Raw genomic sequence first — 19142 nt, forward strand, 5'->3', positions numbered from 1 at the left:
AGTAGCACTGGCCCCAGAGCTGTTAGAGATAGGTGAGTTGTCATTGCTATTGATGTAAGTGTAACCTCCCACATGTCACTCAACTGCCCTTGAACCTGGTTCTCACCCGTAAAATGGGCATCCCAGTCTCTCCTCTAACATTCTGGGGGTCACACGTACTTCGAAATTCAGAATCTTTGGATTTGAGATAGGTACATATAATTGGGGTCGCCAACATCCAGAAAGGATCCCACTCCTGGGATTCGTGCTCTTGTGATCTCACCCTCTGACACAGTGAATAGGGCTGACCCGTGTAAGCAAGAGGGTACTGCAGAAATGATGGAGTGATTTCTGCAGCTGGGTCCCAAAAGACATTGCCTCGCCCTCTCTTAGATCGTCCCCTCTGGGGGGAAGCCACCCGTCGTATCGTGAAGACACTCAAGTAGCCCTGTGAAGAGGTCCATGTGATGAGGACATGAGACTTCATGCCGGTAGCCGGCATCAACTTCCCCACCATAGTAACTGAGCTACCTTGGGACCACCCCCAGCACGCATCTTAACCGCGACCTCATGGGAAACCCTGGGCCAGAAGCACCCAGCTAAGCTACTTCCACACTCCTGGCCCACAGAAGCTGTCTGACATAATAAATGTTTATTGTTTTAAGCTGCTAACATTTGGAGTCGTTTTTTACACAGCAATAGGCAACCAGCAAATAGTATATTGCTCAGTGCTCCCACTGGGGCATTGGACAGCACCCCAAAACCAGATACATTAACATTGCTGCAAAGACAGGATGACCATTCAAACTAAGTGCGATAAAGACCATGAAAAGCCTTACAGCTGTTCAAGTCAGATGTCGACCCAGTTTGAGAAAAACATTTTGGGTTTCTGAGCTTTTTGGATTTCAGAATTATGGATGAGAGATGGCAGAATTCAAACAACATCTGCCTTACAGGACATTGTGAGGATTCGGTAAGTTAAGGTAGGAAGTACCCAACATGCCTGTGCCTTCAACTAATATCCAGGGACTGAATCAAGCACGGGGTTAATGGGCAAACAAACATTCTAGGGGCAGAGACAGACCTCCCTTCAAAAAAAAAAAATTACACGATAAGGAAACTTTGTATAGGAAAGAAAGGGGGTAAAAATTCTTTAAGAAAAGAAATAAATGAATCTTGGGACTTCCCTGGTGGTCCAGTGGTTAAGAATCCGCCTTCCAATGCAGGGGACGCAGGTTCAATCCCTGGTCGGGGAACTAAGATCCCACGTGCCACGGGGCAACTAAGCCTGCGTGCTGCAGCTACTGAGCCCCTGTGCTCTGGAGCCTGTGCACCACAACTAGAGAGAAGCCTGCACTCCGCAACAAAGAGCCCACATGCCTCAACTAAGACCCATTGCAGCCAAATCAATCAATCAATAAATATTTTTCTAAAGTAAGCAAAAGGGCTTCCCTGGTGGCTCAGTGGTTAAGAACCCGCCTGCCAATACAGGGGACACAGTTTCGAGCCCTGGTCCGGGAAGATCCCACATGCCGTGGAGCAACGAAGCCCATGCCCGACAACTATTGAGCCCGCATGCCACAACTACTGAAGCCCGCGCACCTAGAGCCTGTGCTCTGCAACAAGAGAAGCCACTGCAATGAGAAGCCTGTGCACCGCAACAAAGAGCAGCCCCCTGCTCGCCACAACTAGAGAAAGCCCGTGCACAGCTACAAAGACCCAACGCAGCCAAAAATAAATAAATAATTTTTTTTTTTTAAGTAAGCATATAAGAGGCTTAGGAGGAGAAACAGGACGATGGGACAGAAACAGAGAGGAGGGGACTCTCAGCTGCAACCAGAATGATGAGAAGGAGCCCACACAGAATTGAGTCAGTGGGTCCTGAGCAGAGGGAGGACACGTAAGTCGGCCTGGCGGGGAGTGCTGGTGCTGATGCCCTAGACTGCGGCCTAGGGTGGGCAGGGAGGGGGTAGGGGCCAGATCTGGAGGGGTCAGGCCCTACACAGAGGTTGGGTCTTATTCTAAGAATAGTGAGAACCACGGGGTTTCCTGCAGAGGTGACCAGGAAGGAGGGAGAGGGGTGAAAAGTACAGGAAGAGACTGGGGATGGGTTGCTTCTTCAACTCTGGTTCCTCCCCTGATGGAAAACTACTAAATATAAATTCCTCCAAAATTCTCCCTCCCCTGGCGTCTTACTTTGGGTCCTATCGGGGCCTGCGGCCTTTTCCTGGCCTCCTTCCCCCACTTTGTCTGGATATTGGGACTTCAGCCCTTGCTGTGATCAGCCTCTGGAAGCAGTTGTGCCAAGAAGCAGGTGGTGGAGGGGCCAGGGGCCTCCCCAGGAGCCAAGCCCATCCACTGAATAGTAGCCAGTGAGGTTGACCCCTGGCACACCTATGCCGGCAACCACCCTCACACATGCATGTACCTGCTGTCATGTTCCCCTACCCAGCTCTTCCCTTCTATGGGTCCCAGGGTATTCACAATGCAAAGTTCCCAGTTGTAGGAAAGTGAATGGATTAGTCAATTCAGGCTGCCATAACAAAATGCCACAGACAAGGAGACTTAAACAACAGGCATTCATTTTCTCACAGTCTGGAAGTTGGAAGTTCAAGGTGCCAGCAGGTTTGGTCTCTCCTGAGGCCTCTCTCCTTGGCTTGCAGACAGTTGCCTTCTTGCTGTGTCCTCACAGGGCCTCTTCTCTGTGCACATCCCCAGTGTCTCTCTTCTTACAAGGACACCAGTCCTATGGGATTAGGACCCACCCTTATGATGTCATTTAACCTTAATTACCTCTGTAAAGGCCATACATCAAAATACAGTCACAGTGGGGGTTAGGGCTTCAACATATGAATTTGGGGTGGGGGTGGGGGACACAATTCAGTCCCTAACAGAGAGGTTGCTGCTGAGTAGCACAAAGATTTTTTTAGTAAGGTCTCTGACATATGAAGGTATGTCCCCTCTGCCCTTGGAAGAGGTGGAACACAGAGAAGGACTAGGGGACAGAGGGTGGTCCTGGAGAGCCTGGGTGGAGCCCATTCCAGCTCCTGTATGGAACTGACATACCTGCCATGGCAAATGGAAGAACAAGCAAACCTCAGTCTCCCAAGTGTCTCCACGCCTTCCCAGCCAAGAAGGCACAAGTGATGAGCTGTTCCACTGGGTACTCTTTTTACCGTTTGCTTTTTGTGTGTGATGTCCTTGCTTCTGGTGCACTGGAGCGTTAGAAAGAGCACCAGGTTGAGGAAAGAGTCCTCAGTTCTAGGGGCAGCTTGGCCACTGCCCACCATTCTTACCCTCTCTGTGAGTTGGCCTCCCAGTCCAGCCACTTTCTCCGACCCTCTCCAACTCCTCACCTGCTACCCAGGTTCTCCTACGTCCAGAACCAAATCCACTGTCCTTCCTCAGATAACCTGAGACAAAGATATGAGAAGCCTGCTCCACAAAGGGACCCAGAGTGAAGCTGGGTGGGAGCTGATACAGGGAGCATTGGATTTCCACATCCTACACCTCTGCGGTGTTTGGATTTGTGCAGTAAAGCGTCAACTCTGCAGGTTTGTTGTGTTCAAACCCTGTTCACTCCAAAGAAAAAACTGGCCCCCCCTGTTTTTAAACAACAAAATATATTTTACTTAAAAATTACCCACCAATAAACTTTCTTTTGTACATCAGAAGTAATGGATTAATTACTGTTAACCTAAAACAATAAAAGTAAGTTATTCTTACCAGTAAAATGGGTTTACTCATGAGCAGCAAAGAATTGCAATTCAGGATACGCAACTATGGCAAACCACATGCGAGTCTAGTAAAACAGAGGAAAGGACACTATTTTATAGAGGAGAAGGGGAAGTTGGGAGGGGCTGTTCTAAACAAGCAGTCCATTGGAGGGAACTGGGAGTTCAAAGTAAAGTGACTTTTCATTGGCTGAACTGTGACAGCCTCTCAGTAGCTGAGGTGTTGCCAGGTGAGGAGAAAATCTTTCTTCCTCCTGCCTGCAGTAGAAAAACAGTGTCACTTCCTGCCAGAGACGCAAGCTAAGCCTCTTTCTGTTGGGTTCTGTACACTCATAGCTTGTTCTGTTATGCTTTGCTTTACTTCACTTTGCAGATGTTGCCCTTTTTACACGTTGAAGGTTTGTGGCAACCCTGTATTGAACAAGTCTATCAGCACCACTTTTCCAACATTATTTTTTTAGATAGAATGCTATGGCACACTTAATAGACTATAATTAGTGTAAACGGAATTTTATATGCACTGGGAAACCAAAACATTCATGTTACTCACTTTATTGTGCCATATGCTTTATTGCAGTGGTCTGGAACCAAACCCACAATATCTCCTAGGTCTGCCTGTATTGATGTTAAGTGTTACGTGTGTGAGAGCTTCCCCTTCTGTCTTCCTGACTCCATTTTTAGTAAGTTTCATTTTATTAATTTTCACCACTTCCCCCCTTTGATCAAGATCTTTCTCTGAGGGGCTTCCCTTGTGGCGCGGTGGTTGGGAGTCCGCCTGCCAATGCGGGGGACGCGGGTTCGTGCCCCGGTCTGGGAAGATCCCACATGTCGCAGAGCAACTAAGCCTGTGTGCCACAACTACCGAGCCTGGGCTCTAAAGCCTGCGAGCCACAACTACTGAGCCCGTGCACCACAACTACTGAAGCCCGCGCGCCTAGAGCCCGTGCTCCACAACAAGAAAAGCCACCGCAATGAGAACCACGCGCACCGCAACAAAGAGTAGCCCCGCTCGCCACAACTAGAGAAAGCCCTGTCGGTGCACAGCAACAAAGACCCAACACAGCCAAAAATAAATTAATTAATTAAATTAAAAAAAAAGAATCAGGGGTTTTGTTTGTTTTTTACCAACATTCAGTGGCCTTTTGTCCATTGATACCAGGAAGGACCTTTCCTGGTGTTGTGTCCCATGTAGGAGTGAAAGTGCACAGATTGGAAACCTATTGTGGTTACATTTTAGTAACAAGGATGGGTAGGACAGAGATCTCTCGGGCATTTCTCATCTAAAGTCTGTACCTTAGAATAGTGAATACAGCAAGGGCACACCAAAACTGCAGGAATTAAACAAGCACTTTGGGAATACAATGCCGGAATAAACATGGAGTGAGTAAACAGTATTGTTATCTCAAAAGACACTGTTTGGAACTAAATGTTCTATCAGAGAATATAGCCTGTAGTTTGCAAATTCAAAGACTATAAGTTGGGATAAAAATCCAGAGTCAGTTTATAGTCCAGATGAAAGAGAGAGACTTCTGTGAATTCTGAACTTTCTAACAGGCTTGATCTCGACACCTTGGGAAAGCTGTCTCATCAGATATCATCTGCTTCACTTCCAGGAACTCTTTACCTTCAGGTCACCAAATAGTGTATGGGTCCAGTCAGGGCTTGATACTTTCTTTCGATGTGTCGCATGAATCCAGGAGTCTATTCCCTGGAGTTTGGTGGCACAAGGGTGGGTTAGCAGTACTTGCTAAGGGCCTCTCCAGTGAGACTGAGGAGAGTCCTTCTGGAGATGCCTTTTCCAATAGAAGAAATTTCCAGGTTGCACGGTGTGATGCTGAAGGTATTCGTCTCCCGAGACTGGAAAGATTGCTCAACGAGAGCATGGCGACTCTCAGAAGAAGCAGTTATGCCTTTACAATACTGAAGCTTATCTCCTTTTATCCGCTGCAGGTCAAAAGGGGGAGGGGCCTGGTACTTTGGGCATCCTTTGACTATCTCAAAGGGTGAGAGTTTACGAGCTCCGAAACGGGTGGCTCTGAGATTTAGAAGGACCAACAGCAATGGCTTTGGCCAGAGTCTTTGGAGGGTATCTACAAATTTTGCCAATTGGGTTAGTTAGTTAGTTAGTTAGTTATTTTGGCGGCGCCGGGTCTTACTTGCGGTACTCGGGATCTTCGTTGTGTCATGCAGGATCTTTTGGTTGCGGCATGCGGGCTCATAATTGCGGCGTGCATAGGGGATCTAGTTCCCCCACCAGGGATCGAACCCGGGCTCCCTGCATTGGGAGTGCAGAGTCTTACCCACTGAACCACCAGGGAGGTCCCACCAGTTGGGTCTTAATAGCACTGTTAGCACGTTCAACTAACCCTGAGGATTGCTGATTGTAAGCACAATGAAAGTATTATAAAACCGGCCAAACATCGCAAACTTGCCAAAGTACTTGACCAGTAAAATGGGTTCCTTGATCACTACGAAATTCAAAAGAGTTTCCCCAGGTAGGGATAATCTTTTCTAACAAAAATTTAACCACAGAGAAGCAGTGGCCTGTCTACAACGGAAAGCTTTAGTCCAATCAGAAAATATACAGACTATGACTGAAATATTTGCATGCATACCTTGGAGATATTTTGGGTTTGGTTCCAGACCCCCACAATTGAAGCAAATATCACAATAAAGTCACATGAATTTTTCTGGCTTCCCAGTGCGTATAAAAGTTACGTTTACACTATACTATAATCCATTAAGTGTGCAATAGCACTATGTCTAAAAAAATGTACATACCTTAATTTAAAAAATAATGTTGTTGGGAAAATGGCGCTGATAGACTTGCCTGACACAGGGTGGCCGCAAACCTTCAATGTGTAAAACATGCGGTATCTGTGACGTGCAATAAAGCAAGCGTGATAAAACAAGGTACGACTGTGCATCCATGAGACGGGGCAGCTGCAATGGATTCCATCTGCCAAATCTCGAATGACCCATAAGGCAATTCAAAATGAGAGCAGGTTGCCCTGGACTGTACTTGGGCAGGTGAGACCGGCACTCATTTTGACCTTGTTAATATTTCCCACCAGCGACTTCCCTGGCAGTCCGGTGCATAAGGCTCTGTGCTCCCAATGCAGGGGGCCCAGGTTCGATCCCTGGTTGCAAACTAGATCCTGCGTGCATGCCGCAACTAAAGGATCCCGCATGCCAAATCGAAGATCCCACGTGCCGCAACTAAGACCGGGCGCAGCCAAAACTAAATAATATTAAAAAATATACATATTTCCCACCAATATTAGTTCATGCACGCCATCATTCATCAGTGGACCAACAGTTCAATGCATGAACAGTGCCAAGGAGTGGGAGTCTTAGAATTTCTGGTAGGACCAGTTTGTTATTTGGCCCGAACCAGAGTTCTCTTTTTTTTTTATCAAACCAACAGTTACTAGAGCTCCAATATCATTTTTCCATTTCTGGGGCCAATTTTTGGGCATTCCTAGTCTGTTATCTTGGGGAGCATCTCTTTGGATGACAGAGGTTTGGCTACTTCCTTTGAGAGTAGCATTTTTGTTGTTTTTTGTTTGTTTGTGCGTGTGTTTTTGCCACAATGCACAGCTTGTGGGATCTCAGTTCCCTGACCAGGGGTTGAACCCGGACCCCGGCAGTGAAAGTGCTGAGTTCTAACCACTGTACTGCCAGGGAATTCCTGAGAGTAGTATTTTGGTAGGATTATCAGTGACGTAGGTTTTTATCCTCTATGTCAAGCTGATACGCCAGGGATCTTAATAACAGCCAAGGTTGCCGGCAAGAGCGTGGCATCTAATAGATTTTGGATATAAGAGCCATTTTTAATCTTTTCCCCGTTAGAGGTAAGGAAACCTCATTGTTTCCACAGCATCCCAAGCTCACGGTCTACCCCAAAGGCATACTGACTAATGGTATAAACGTTGGCGGCTTTGCCCTTGGCTAAAGTACAAGCCCAAATGAGAGCGTATAGTTCAGCTTGCTGGGTTGAAGTAGCCAAGGGACACCCAGCTTGGTGTTTACCTTCGTCATCTTCAATAGGAGGCATCAGTAAATCGTGAAGAATCCGCACTGGTTAGAAGAGTCCCCTGTAAATTACTACGGGGAGTCAGAAGGCGACCTGTCAGTGTTAGACGGTCCTGAGGTGTTTTGTCAGAGAAGGGGGGGAGAAGAATAGCAGGGTTGAGGTTGTTACGACGTGAAAGAGTCATGTGAGGAGCTGTTAGCAGCAGGACTTCATAGGAGCTGGGGCAACTGACCGGCAAGTGTTAGATGTGATGAGAATTCACGAGGGTTTCTACTGCATGGGGTGTGAAGATGGCGAAAGGGGATCCCATGATTAACTATTTGGTGGCCTTTCTGATTAAGGCCTTAATTCCTGTCACTGTCTTTCTGCCTTAATCAGAAATGGATGGGTGGGTGACCTTCCCCATGTTTTGGGGTGAATATTCCACGGGCATGGCCTTCCCTCTCCCATGCAAAAAGGAAAAAGCAAAGCTGGTAATTAGGATACCCAAGGGCAGGTGGTCTCATTAAGCTTTTCTTTAAGGCTTCAAAAGCTGTGTCATCTTGATCCCTTAATTAGGGTCAGGTTTGCTGGGTCTTAATAAGGCACACAGGGGCAAAGCCGTCAGTAGTAGCCAGCTAGCCCGAGAAAACCTTGTAATCGGCACTTAGTTTTAGGTTTGGGGAAGTTCAGGATGTCATGAGGCCTGTCCAGATCCAGATGTCGTCCTTGTTCCAAGATCAAGTGCCCTGAATATCCATGCTGAGTTTGAGCAAACTGCAATTCTCTTTGGAGACTTTATGTCCCTTTAAAGCCAAAAGTTTTAGCAGGTGGATGCCGTCTTCCTGCAAGGAGGTTTGAGAAGGTGAACATAGAAGCAAATCATCCGTATATTGTAAGAACATAGAACCTGAAGAAAACTTTATATCATCCAAATCAGCTTTCAAGACCTGTGGAAAGTAGGAAGGGCTTTCTGTGAAACCCTGGGGCATTACTGTACATGTGTATTGTTATCCTTTCCAGGTGAAGGTGAAAGGATACTGGCTGGCCTTATCCACTGGAACACAGAAAAAAATCACTGCCTAGATCAATTAGAGTGAAAAATTTGCTTCCAGTGAGAATGGACGTCAGTAGTGTGTCGGAGTTGGTAAAAACAGGTTGTTGAGGGAAAACAATGTTGTTTATTGCTTGGAGGTCCTGGACAAACCTCCACCCTTGGCCCTTGGGTTTTCTTGCACATAAAGTACGAGTGTTGCAGGGACTCGTACAGGGATAATGAGACCTTGAGCCTTGGAATCTTCTGTTACAGACTTTATACCTTGAAGGACTTCTTATAGGGTATTGATTAATTCTAGTTTTGAGAGATCTATTCGAGCCTAAATGGGAGGTGCACTGTGGATTTTGCCCATAAGGAGGGTGGTAACTGATTCCATGGGGATAAATGATCGGTGTTTCCCATCGGCTCCGGGGCCATCAGAGACAGAGCAAGTAAAAGAGGTAGAAGGGTCATTGAATTCACCTGGTGGGCTATTTGGATGGCTAATGTCATATTCTACAATTGTTTTCCCCTTTTGGGAGAAAGAAGCTCTAGCATGATATTTTTCCAAGAAGTCTCAGCCAACATAATGAATAGGGGCAGAGGAGCTAAGGAGGAAAAGGTGTGTCTCTCTCAAAGGGCCTAAACGAAAGGGAATAGGTTCACACGCAGGAACCTGTTGATGCGTATTGGAGACCTCCCACGATTTGGGTCATTTCAGTACTTCAAGGCAGGGACTGTTTTATAGCAGGGGGGTTGAGCACCAAGAGTGTGGCTCTGGTGTCACTAAGGACACAGAGACATTCCTCCCCAATCTGGAGAGTTGTTTTTCTGAGCCGATTAAGAGGGAGGGGTGAGAAGAGCCCCTGTATTTCCTCAAAAACCCCCTTCATTAGGAGGCCACTGGAAAGGCTGGTTAAAGGGCTGAAGATGCCTGAAATGCTTTAATTTATAACAATAATCTTTTTTATACATATAAATTATTTATTTATTTATTTTGGGCTGCATTGGGTCTTCGCTGCTGTGCGTGGGCTTCCTCTAGTTGCGGCGAGCGGGGGATACTCTTCGTTGCGGTGCGCGGGCTTCTCATTGCGGTGGCTTCTCTTGTTGCAGAGCACGAGCTCTAGGTGCGCGGGCTTCAGTAGTTGTGGCGCACGGGCTCAGTTGCTCCGCGGCATGTGGGATCTTCCCGGACCAGGGCTCGAACCCATGTCCCCTGCATGGCAGGCGGATTCTTAACCACTGTGCCACCATGGAAGCCCCAGTAATCTTTTTTTTTTTTTTAATGTCCTGGTTCTTTGCAATTACAGCAGAAACTAGAATTTTGGTTTCATTTAGGAGCCTTCATTTGCTGGTGTTGAACACTAAGAATTTTGGCGGTCTTTCCTTTTGGTGACTCATCCAGTGTTGGAATGAGCTGATTTGCCAAATTAACTAAATCTGGAGTGTACTTAGTTTCCCATTCCACCCTGGTCTTTTTTTATTAGAAATGATCCCAGTTCAGCCCGTTAATAAACATGGCGTTAAAGGCTATCCTAAGGGACTCAACATCTGAAGGAAGATCAGAATTTTCTTTAAAAGTAATCTGAAGTTGATTATAATAGTCATGGGAAGGTTCATCAGATTTTTGTGTGCAAGCCTGAATTTGGTTCCGATCAACCGCCTTGGGAATAGTTACTGTAAGTGCTGGTGGAGTTCTCCAGCAAGGGTTCCAGCCTCTTGCCAGAAGTTAGGGGTTTGCTCTTCTAAATCCCCTCCAGAGTGTTTCCTTTGGGCTAATTTCACCCAATATTTGACTTGACCTTCACCAAAAAGCACGTGGACTGCCCGATATAGATCTGAGAAACCAGGTTGGTAGATTTGAATAACCATGTTAAAATCTTCAGCAAACCTATACGGTCCTCCGTTACTTTAGGAAACTTTAATTATGGTTTGCAATTCAGCCTTAGGCCGGGGGATGTAAGTAATCTCGGGTTTATTTGGATCCTAAGAAGATTTAACTTTAAAGGCAGGTTCTGATAGGTTCCGAGGAGGAAGACGGCACCAGAGTGGAGACTGAGGCAAAGAAATTGGAGAGCTGAACATGAAAAGCCATTTTGTCTTTTTTTTTTTTCTTTTTTGCGGTCCGCGGGCCTCTCACTGCCGTGGCCTCTCCTGTTGCGCAGCACAGGCTCCGGACGCGCAGGCTCAGCAGCCATGGCTCACGGGTCCAGCCGCTCCGCGGCATGTGGGATCTTCCCGGACCGGGGCACGAACCCGTGTCCCCTGCATCGGCAGGCGGACTCTCAACCACTGCGCCACCAGGGAAGCCCTTGTCTTTCTTTAATTCTTTCTTTGCCTCAGTGAATTTATTTACGGCATTTTATAGAAAGTCCATTTTAAACTCTTGATAACGTCTGAAAGCCTCAAAATACCAATCAAAATAGGCATCCAATTCAGTTTTGACTCCTTCCGAGCCATGGCTATCTAACACAGTTTTAAGAAAGTTAAGTTTGGGGAGTTCAAAAGTTCCTCATAAGAGCCATTGATGTGTAACCGAGTAGATCCTGTGGGGCCTTCCTGGGACACACCCGCCCCCGTGTCCTCAACCTGCCTCTTGTTTGTAGAAAAACTTTAGCCTCGTAGGCCTTCCCCGCCCCCCCCCCCCGTTCCAAAGAATAAATTTAATCACAGAAGTGAGAAATGTAGAGAAAGGAAATCAGTCAAGCAAGACAAAATAATAATAGTTTAGCCATTAAACAAAGTCAAGGACCTTTAGTCCCTCCTCAAGGGCTATAGATAATATTCTGAGCCATGTCCTTTGAGCTGTTTTGCAGATACAGAACCCCCACCAGGTGGAAGAAGTTAACTGTATGCTTCTCATAATCACGTAGACCCCAGAGCAGTTGAAACAGGAAGGTTGACAATGTTGACTCCTAGTTACCTCACCGCCAACCAATCAGAAGAATGTCCACCAGCTGATCACAAACTCCTGCGACCTGCCTCCCTCACTCTGTCTTCAAAAACCTTTCCCTGAAAACCTTTGGGGAGTTCAGGTCTTTTAAGCACCAGCTGCCCTAGACTCCTTGCTTGGCCCTGCAATAAACGCTGCAGTTTCCTTCACCATGACCCGGTGTGAGTAGATTGGCTTTACTGCCTGGGCAAGCGAACCCAAGTTTGATTCGGTCACAGATATTTTAAATTACTTTTGGTTAAATCAGTCAATTTAGTTAGAAATGCACACAGGAGGGACCGCATTTTCTGAAGATAAAATTGGCTGGAGGAATTGGCGGTCCAGTGGTTAGGATTCCACGCTTCCACTGCAGGGGGCATGGGTTCGATCCCTGGTCAGGGAACTAAGATCCCACAAGCTGTGCAGTGCAGCCAAAAAAGAAAACAAAACTGGCTGTGGTCCCTGAATGAGGGGTGCCCTCAAAACATTTAAATAACGGGAATCCCATTTTTCAGAGGTTTTTCTCTAGAGCATAAAATAATAATAATAGTTCTTAGCCTGCAGGCTGAATACCAGCACAGTTCCAATAGGAACCACCCAGTTCCAAAAGGAGTCGGATCGAAGGCTGTCACAGTTCCAGTAAAAACAGCCTGATTTCAAGAGTCAGGCCAGGGACTTCCTTGGTGGCACAGTGTTTAAGAATCTGCCTGCCAATGCAGGGGACACAGGTTCAATCCCCGGTCTGGGAAGATCCCACATGCCAAGGAGCAACTAAGCCCGTGCACCACAACTACTGAGCCTAAGTGCCATAACTACTGAAGGCGTGTGCCTAGAGCCTGTGCTCCGCACCAAGAGAAGCCACCGCAATGAGAAGCCCGCAAACCACAACAAAGAGTAGCCCCCTCTCACCGCAACTAGAGAAAGCCCACGTGCAGCAACGAAGACCCAATGCAGCTAAAAATAAATAAATACATACATACATACATACATACATGTATTTAAAAAAAAAACAAAAAAGAGGCCAAGGTACCAAACGAGTAGCTACGGACAAAGCAAGGCCTTAACAGAAAAGACAAAGCCTTTAAACAGATCCCGAACAACACCTGGAGAGCTTCAAAACACAGCAAGAACAGACTCAAATCCAAAAGAGAAACTTACCCTCCAACTCGGGGGTCGGCGAGAAAGCTGTGAGCTCCTTGGGCTCTGTGGGTACCGCACCTGTTTGCTCATCCGCCTCTGAGTTGCCCTGGGACCTCCATATCATGTTAACCCAAAACATGAAACCGCCAGTTATTTTTACCAGCAGTTTTACCAGTTTATTTGGGAGCAACAGGGAATTGCAACTCAGGACATGTAACCTGGCAAACTACATGCAGGTGCAATAAAGCAAAGAGGAAACTCTTTTATAGAGGAAAAGGGGAAGCTGGGAGGGGCTGTTCTAAACAAAGAGTCCATTGGAGGAAACTGGGAGATCAAAGCATAGTTGCTTTTCATTGGCTGGGTTGTGACAGCCTCTCACTGGCTGTGTTGCAGGGCAAGGAGAAAATCTTTCTTCCTCCTGCTGGGGGTAAAGTAGCGTCCCTTCCTGCAGGAGACTCAGGATTCCTCTCCTCCCTTGCGATCTGTATGGACGTCCAGTGGTTTGCATTTGGGAGCTCCCCCTTCTGGCCTTCTGACTCCAGTTTAGTGAGGTTTCCCTTTATCAATTTTCACACTACCTCCTTAGAAATCCAATTCATCTCTCTCCTTTGCTGATTTTCTTCTTGGGTTCCCTCTTTGACAGCCTTACAAGATTTAAAAAAAAAGACTTTCACCATCAGCTTCCCCATATCCATTACATTTAGCAGACTGTTACATGATTTCCATTAGCCCAAATCACAAATAGGTGAAGTCCACTTGTTTTTAGCAAGTTCAAAATCCACACAAAAACTGGGTGATTCGGATGTAATTTTTTTTTTTTTAAACTTTTGGCTGCATTGGTTCTTAGTTGCGGTGGTCAGGCTTCTCTCTAGTTGTGGCACGTGGGCTCCAGAGGGCGCAGGCTCAGTAGTTGCAGTGCGTGGGCTTAGTTCCCCCACCAGGGATTGAACCCAAGTCCCCTGCACTGGAAGGCAGATTCTTAACCACTGGACCACCAGGGAAGCCCCCGGATGTAATTTTATAGAAGGACTTCTTAGTGTGTAACACCGCCTTCCAGCTTCTGGGGTACCAGAGCCTCGTGGGGAGCAGGAAACAGGGTTCCCATCAAGACACCCTATCCACCAAGCAGAGCCATCTGGGGGGCAAGTGCTCTCAGGACTGGCCCTGGACCAGCTCCTGGGAGACAGCCCCTAAGCCCCGGGAATATCCTGCCTGGCAAGAGTATGTTTGCTCACCTGGAGGCCTCGGGTCACATCAGATAGTCTGTGCTAGCAGTGTGATGTATGGCAGGGGCTGTGGGCCATGATGTATCATCTTGACCTCCGGAGGGGCTGGAGGTTGAGTAGCCAGGGCCAGTCACATCAGCGCTGCCCACCGGCATTGAGACCGGGTGATTTCCCCGGGCTGGCAGCTGGGTGATACGGCTGAAAACCTAGGGGTGGGCCAGGCAGCTGCACCCAGCCTGCACCAGGCTGGCCCGGGCCCTCCGTGTTTGGTTGGTGACCGAGTATGCTTCTTGCCACCTCTACCCTGGTCCCCCTGCCCTCTTGCAGCTTGAAATGTTTCTCCCATGAGGTCATGGATCCCCCTTCGTCCAGCTTTCCTGGCCAGCAGCAGGCATTCTATGACACGATGCGTCCTCTGAGCAGCAACGTGGGTCCTCTCTGCAGTGGGTGGGAGTGGCCCCCCAAAAGGCAGGTCCGTGTCCTATGACCCCCAGAACCCGCGAATGGGACCTTGTGTGGAAAGAGTCTTGCAGATGGGATTTAATTTGAGGATCCCAAAATGAGATCATCCTGGATTTTCTGGATGGGCCCTAAATCCAATGACGTGTGTCCTCATAAGGGAACAGAGGAGAGAAGCCCAGACACGGAGGAGAAGGCCGTGAGAAGACAACGTCATGGAGTGAGGCGGCCACAAACCGCGGAAGCGGGCAGACACCAGCAGCTCAACCGGCACAGTCCGCGCTGCCCGCCTCGGGCCCACTCGTGAGCCCCACCGCCTGGGCGTGGCACCCCTCCCCACTCTGTCAAGACCCCTGCTGAGAATGACAGCTCAAGAGCCCCCCCCTCCGTCACCCAGCGTCCCAGAGGACGCCATCCTTCCTCCGCCCACAGCTCCCCACGCGCCCCTGGATCCCAGGTGCCCTGTGCCCATGTCACAGGGTGTGACCCTGAAAGGGGGAGGGGCCTCGGCCTCCGCGCTACTGGCTTTGTTCACCGTTTTGTATTGTTTTGCCCTGATGCGTGGGATCTTCGCGCATCGGAAAGTGGTGGCAGACCGTGGGGTTGGCACGTGTGTCACACTGGGATTGGGGGCGCAGAAGGAGGGGTGGCGCGCCCAGGGGGTGGGCCTCACAGAACTGACCGTGCTGGGTCAGCTCCCAGAAGAAAGGCCCTTCCAGGCCCAGCGTCCCCGCCCCCGTCCACAATCCCCACAGCACCCCAGGGCTCCCCAGGTCCCACTCAGCAGGGAGACTGCACTAGGGGCAGGCGGGGTCCCCACCGCACCCACCCTTTCACGTCCCTCGCCCCTCCTTCTCTGACCCCCGCCAGGACTCCCAGCTCTACCCCTACCACTCTTCCCGGCCTTTGTCCAGAGAGGTCAGGACAGGCAGGTGACCTGTCACTGGACACCAAAAGGGAGGAGGGAGCCGTGCAGGATCTGGGGATGGAAACTTCTAGGCAAGGGGACGGCCAGGGCAAGGCCTCAGCGGCCAGTGCTGGGCCTGATCAAGGGCCGGCTGGCGGGGAGCAAGCGGGAGGGGCGTGGGAGGGACCAGACAGGGTGGGCATTAGGCTCCGGGCCTGGGTCTTCCCCAAAGCCCTCCGCAAGCCGTGTGCACACAGGGCTCCGTCGTCTAATTCCCGCTGTCCCGCCCCTGGCTCCAGAGGGAAGCTTCTTCTCCTTGTCCTGCCGATGGAACCAGGACAGCAGGGGAAGGACACGGAGGTCACCCCAGTGCCGTGTCTGAGCAGCTTGCAGTGACCGTCTCATTTGCCCCTGAGAGGCCGGCAAGAGAGAGGAAATGCCAGCCGCTTAAAGAGTCTAGGCCCCTGAAGCTGAGCTGGGTGAAGCACCATCGGTGAGCCGGAGGCGGCCTCTTGCTTCTGTCCCCTTGGCCCCCTCTGTGCACGTGACCTCTCTGACCTCACCCCCTCTCCCCATCAGTGGGTATGGGCAGTGGGCAGTGGAGACTCAGCAGGGAGAGCCGGAGCCCTGAGAGCACAGGACCCTCAGGGTGGGTACAGGCCCTGGGAGGGCCCTCCGGCCACCTGACCTCTGGCCACACTGCCCAGGGGCCCACCAACGGCCCACCTGGAGGAACGACCCCTGACTAGGTGCCCACAGTCGTTTCTCGACTGAGTGATCAGAATGCAAATTCTGAGGGATTCCGGTTCGGTTCCGGTGGGCACAGGTGCCTCAGGGCAACCCGGCTCCTGGGCAGAGCTCAGGGCCATCTGACACCAAGGAAGGGGCCAGGCGCAGTGGAGGAGACCCGGGGCCGCTGTCCTCTGGGCCACCTCCTTCCTGAGACCACTCTTTGGGCCCCAGGAGGCCTGGGGCGGCACCCTCAGCCCTGGGGGCGGGAAGGGGCCCTCCCGCGAGTGTCCACAAGGGGGTGATGTGGCCCAGCACTTCCAGGGGCCAGCGGACTGGGGACCTGAGCTTTAGACAGAACCAGAGTGTGTGTGAACACCCCTCCCCCACGCCTGAGCACTGGGGCCCGCACCCCAACTCCTGGCTGCGGCTGGGCACTCGGAATCCACCCCTGCTGGCCCCGAACCTCTCCTCATGCCACTCAACAATCTTGTTCATCTCCAGGCTCACCTCAGAGGTAGAGACACCAACCTGCTCTCCCTCGTGGGCCCAGGTACACTAGGGGGAGAATTTGACCTCGGTCCTGTTGATCTAAAGTGTGGTTCAGAACTTACAGTTATTTTCTTTCTGACTTACTTCACTCTGTATGACAGACTCTAGGTCCATCCACCTCACTACAAATAACTCAACTTTGTTTCTTTTTATGGCTGAGTAATATTCCATTGTATATATGTGCCACATCTTCTTTATCCATTCATCTGTCGATGGGCATTTAGGTTGCTTCCATGTCCTGGCTATTGTAAATAGAGCTGCAATGAATATTTTGGTACATGACTCTTTGAATTTTGGTTTTCTCAGGGTATATGCCCAGTAGTGGGATTGCTGGGTCGTATGGTAGTTCTATTTGTAGTTTTTTAAGGAACCTCCATACTGTTCTCCACAGTGGCTGTATCAATTTTCATTCCCACCAACAGTGCCAGAGGGTTCCCTTTTCTCCACACCCTCTCCAGCATTTATTGTTTCTAGATTTTTTGATGATGGCCATTCTTACCGGTGTGAGATGATATCTCATTGTAGTTTTGATTTGCATTTCTCTAATGATTAATGATGTTGAGCATTCTTTCATGTGTTTGTTGGCCATCTGTATGTCTTCTTTGGAGAAATGTCTATTTAGGTGTTCTGCCCATTTTTGGATTGGGTTGTTTGTTTTTTTGTTATTGAGCTGCATGAGCTGCTTGTAAATTTTGGAGATTCATCCTTTGTCAGTTGCTTCATTTGCAAATATTTTCTCCCATTCTGAGGGTTGTCTTTTGGTCTTGTTTATGGTTTCCTTTGCTGTGCAAAAGCTTTTAAGTTTCATTAGGTCCCATTTGTTTATTTTTGTTTTTATTTCCATTTCTCTAGGAGGTGGTTCAAAAAGGATCTTGCTGTGATTTATGTCATAGAGTGTTCTGCCTATGTTTTCCTCTAAGACTTTGATAGTGTCTGGCCTTACATTTAGGTCTTTAATCCATTTTGAGTTTATTTTTGTGTATGGTGTTAGGGAGTGTTCTAATTTCATACTTTTACATGTACCTGTCCAGTTTTCCCAGCACCACTTATTGAAGAGGCTGTCTTTTCTCCACTGTATATTCTTGCCTCCTTTGTCAAAGATAAGGTGACCATATGTGCATGGGTTTATCTCTGGGCTTTCTCTCCTGTTCCATTGATCTATATTTCTGTTTTTGTGCCAGTACCATACTGTCTTGATTACTGTAGCTTTGTAGTATGCTAACACATATATATGGAATCTAAGGAAAAAAAAAAAAAGGTCATGAAGAACCTAGGGGTAAGACGGGAATAAAGACACAGACCTACTAGAGCATGGACTTGAGGATATGGGGAGGGGGAAGGGTAAGCTGGGACAAAGTGAGAGAGTGGCATGGACATATATACACTACCAAACGTAAAATAGATAGCTAGTGAGAAGTAGCTGCATAGCACAGGGAGATCAGCTCGGTGGTTTGTGACCACCAAGAGGGGTGGGATAGGGAGGGTGGGAGGGAGGGAGACACAAGAGGGAAGAGATATGGGAACATATGTATATGTATAACTGATTCACTTTGTTATAAAGCAGAAACTAACACACCATTGTAAAGCAATTATACTCCAATAAAGATGTTAAAAAAAAAAAAAGGAAGCCCGCACACCGCAACGAAGAGTAGCCCCTGCTCGCCACAACTAGAGAGAGCCTGCGCACAGCAATGAAGACCCAACGCAGCCAAAAATAAAAATTAATTAATTAATTGAATAAAATTTAAAAAGATAAAGGCTTTCACATATCAGTTTTCATTAAAAAAAGAATCCGCCTGCTACTGCAGGGGACACGGGTTTGAGCCCTGGTCCGGGAAGATCCCACATGAAACTAAGCCGGTGCGCCACAACTACGGAGCCTGCACTCTAGAGCTCGCGAGCCACAACTACTGAGCCCACGTGCCACAACTACTGAAGCCCGTGCACCTAGAGCATGTGCTCCGCAACAAGAGAAACCACCGCAATGAGAAGCCCGCGCACTGCAACAAAGAGTAGCCCCCGCTTTCAGCAACTAGAGAAACCCGCGTGCAGCAGCGAAGACCCAGTGCAGCCAAAAATTAAATAAATGAATAAATTAATTAATTTTTTTTAAAAAAAGAAAGAAACAGGCCCTGGCACACTGCCCCCCCCCCACTCCTCCCTCCAGGATGGTGTCTAGGAGGATTGGGAGGGGAACTCACGGGTCCCAAGGCTTTGGGGAAGGCGGCCCCTGCCGTGGCGCAGACCTTGGGTGAGCTGGTTTGTGTTGACTGGTCTCCATGGTGATGACACTTGTCCTCCCGATTGCAGGCGTCCTCTGCCCTGAACCCCACTCTGCCTTCCCCTGCCCATGCCCTCCCTCTATGCGAGGGGTCCATATGGTCATTCAGAACCTGCTTTTCACTACTAGACCACCCTCTGGGGGCCAGGACG

The 19142-nt window shown here is 48.8% G+C and overlaps 1 protein-coding gene across 1 annotated transcript in view; it reads right to left on the minus strand.

Moving 5' to 3' along the window:
* The window catches only part of TNIP2 (TNFAIP3 interacting protein 2), a 39413-nt gene extending 26460 nt beyond the window's left edge, over positions 1-12953 (minus strand). The window contains exon 1 of the mRNA XM_079920790.1: positions 12855-12953. Coding sequence (XP_079776916.1) covers positions 12855-12926 — 72 coding nt within the window. The 5' untranslated portion in view covers positions 12927-12953. The remainder of the gene's footprint in view (positions 1-12854) is intronic.
* Between the last annotated feature and the right edge of the window lie 6189 nt (positions 12954-19142).

The sequence above is a fragment of the Stenella coeruleoalba genome (assembly GCF_951394435.1).
Source record: "Stenella coeruleoalba genome assembly, chromosome: 4".
NCBI lineage: Eukaryota > Metazoa > Chordata > Mammalia > Artiodactyla > Delphinidae > Stenella > Stenella coeruleoalba.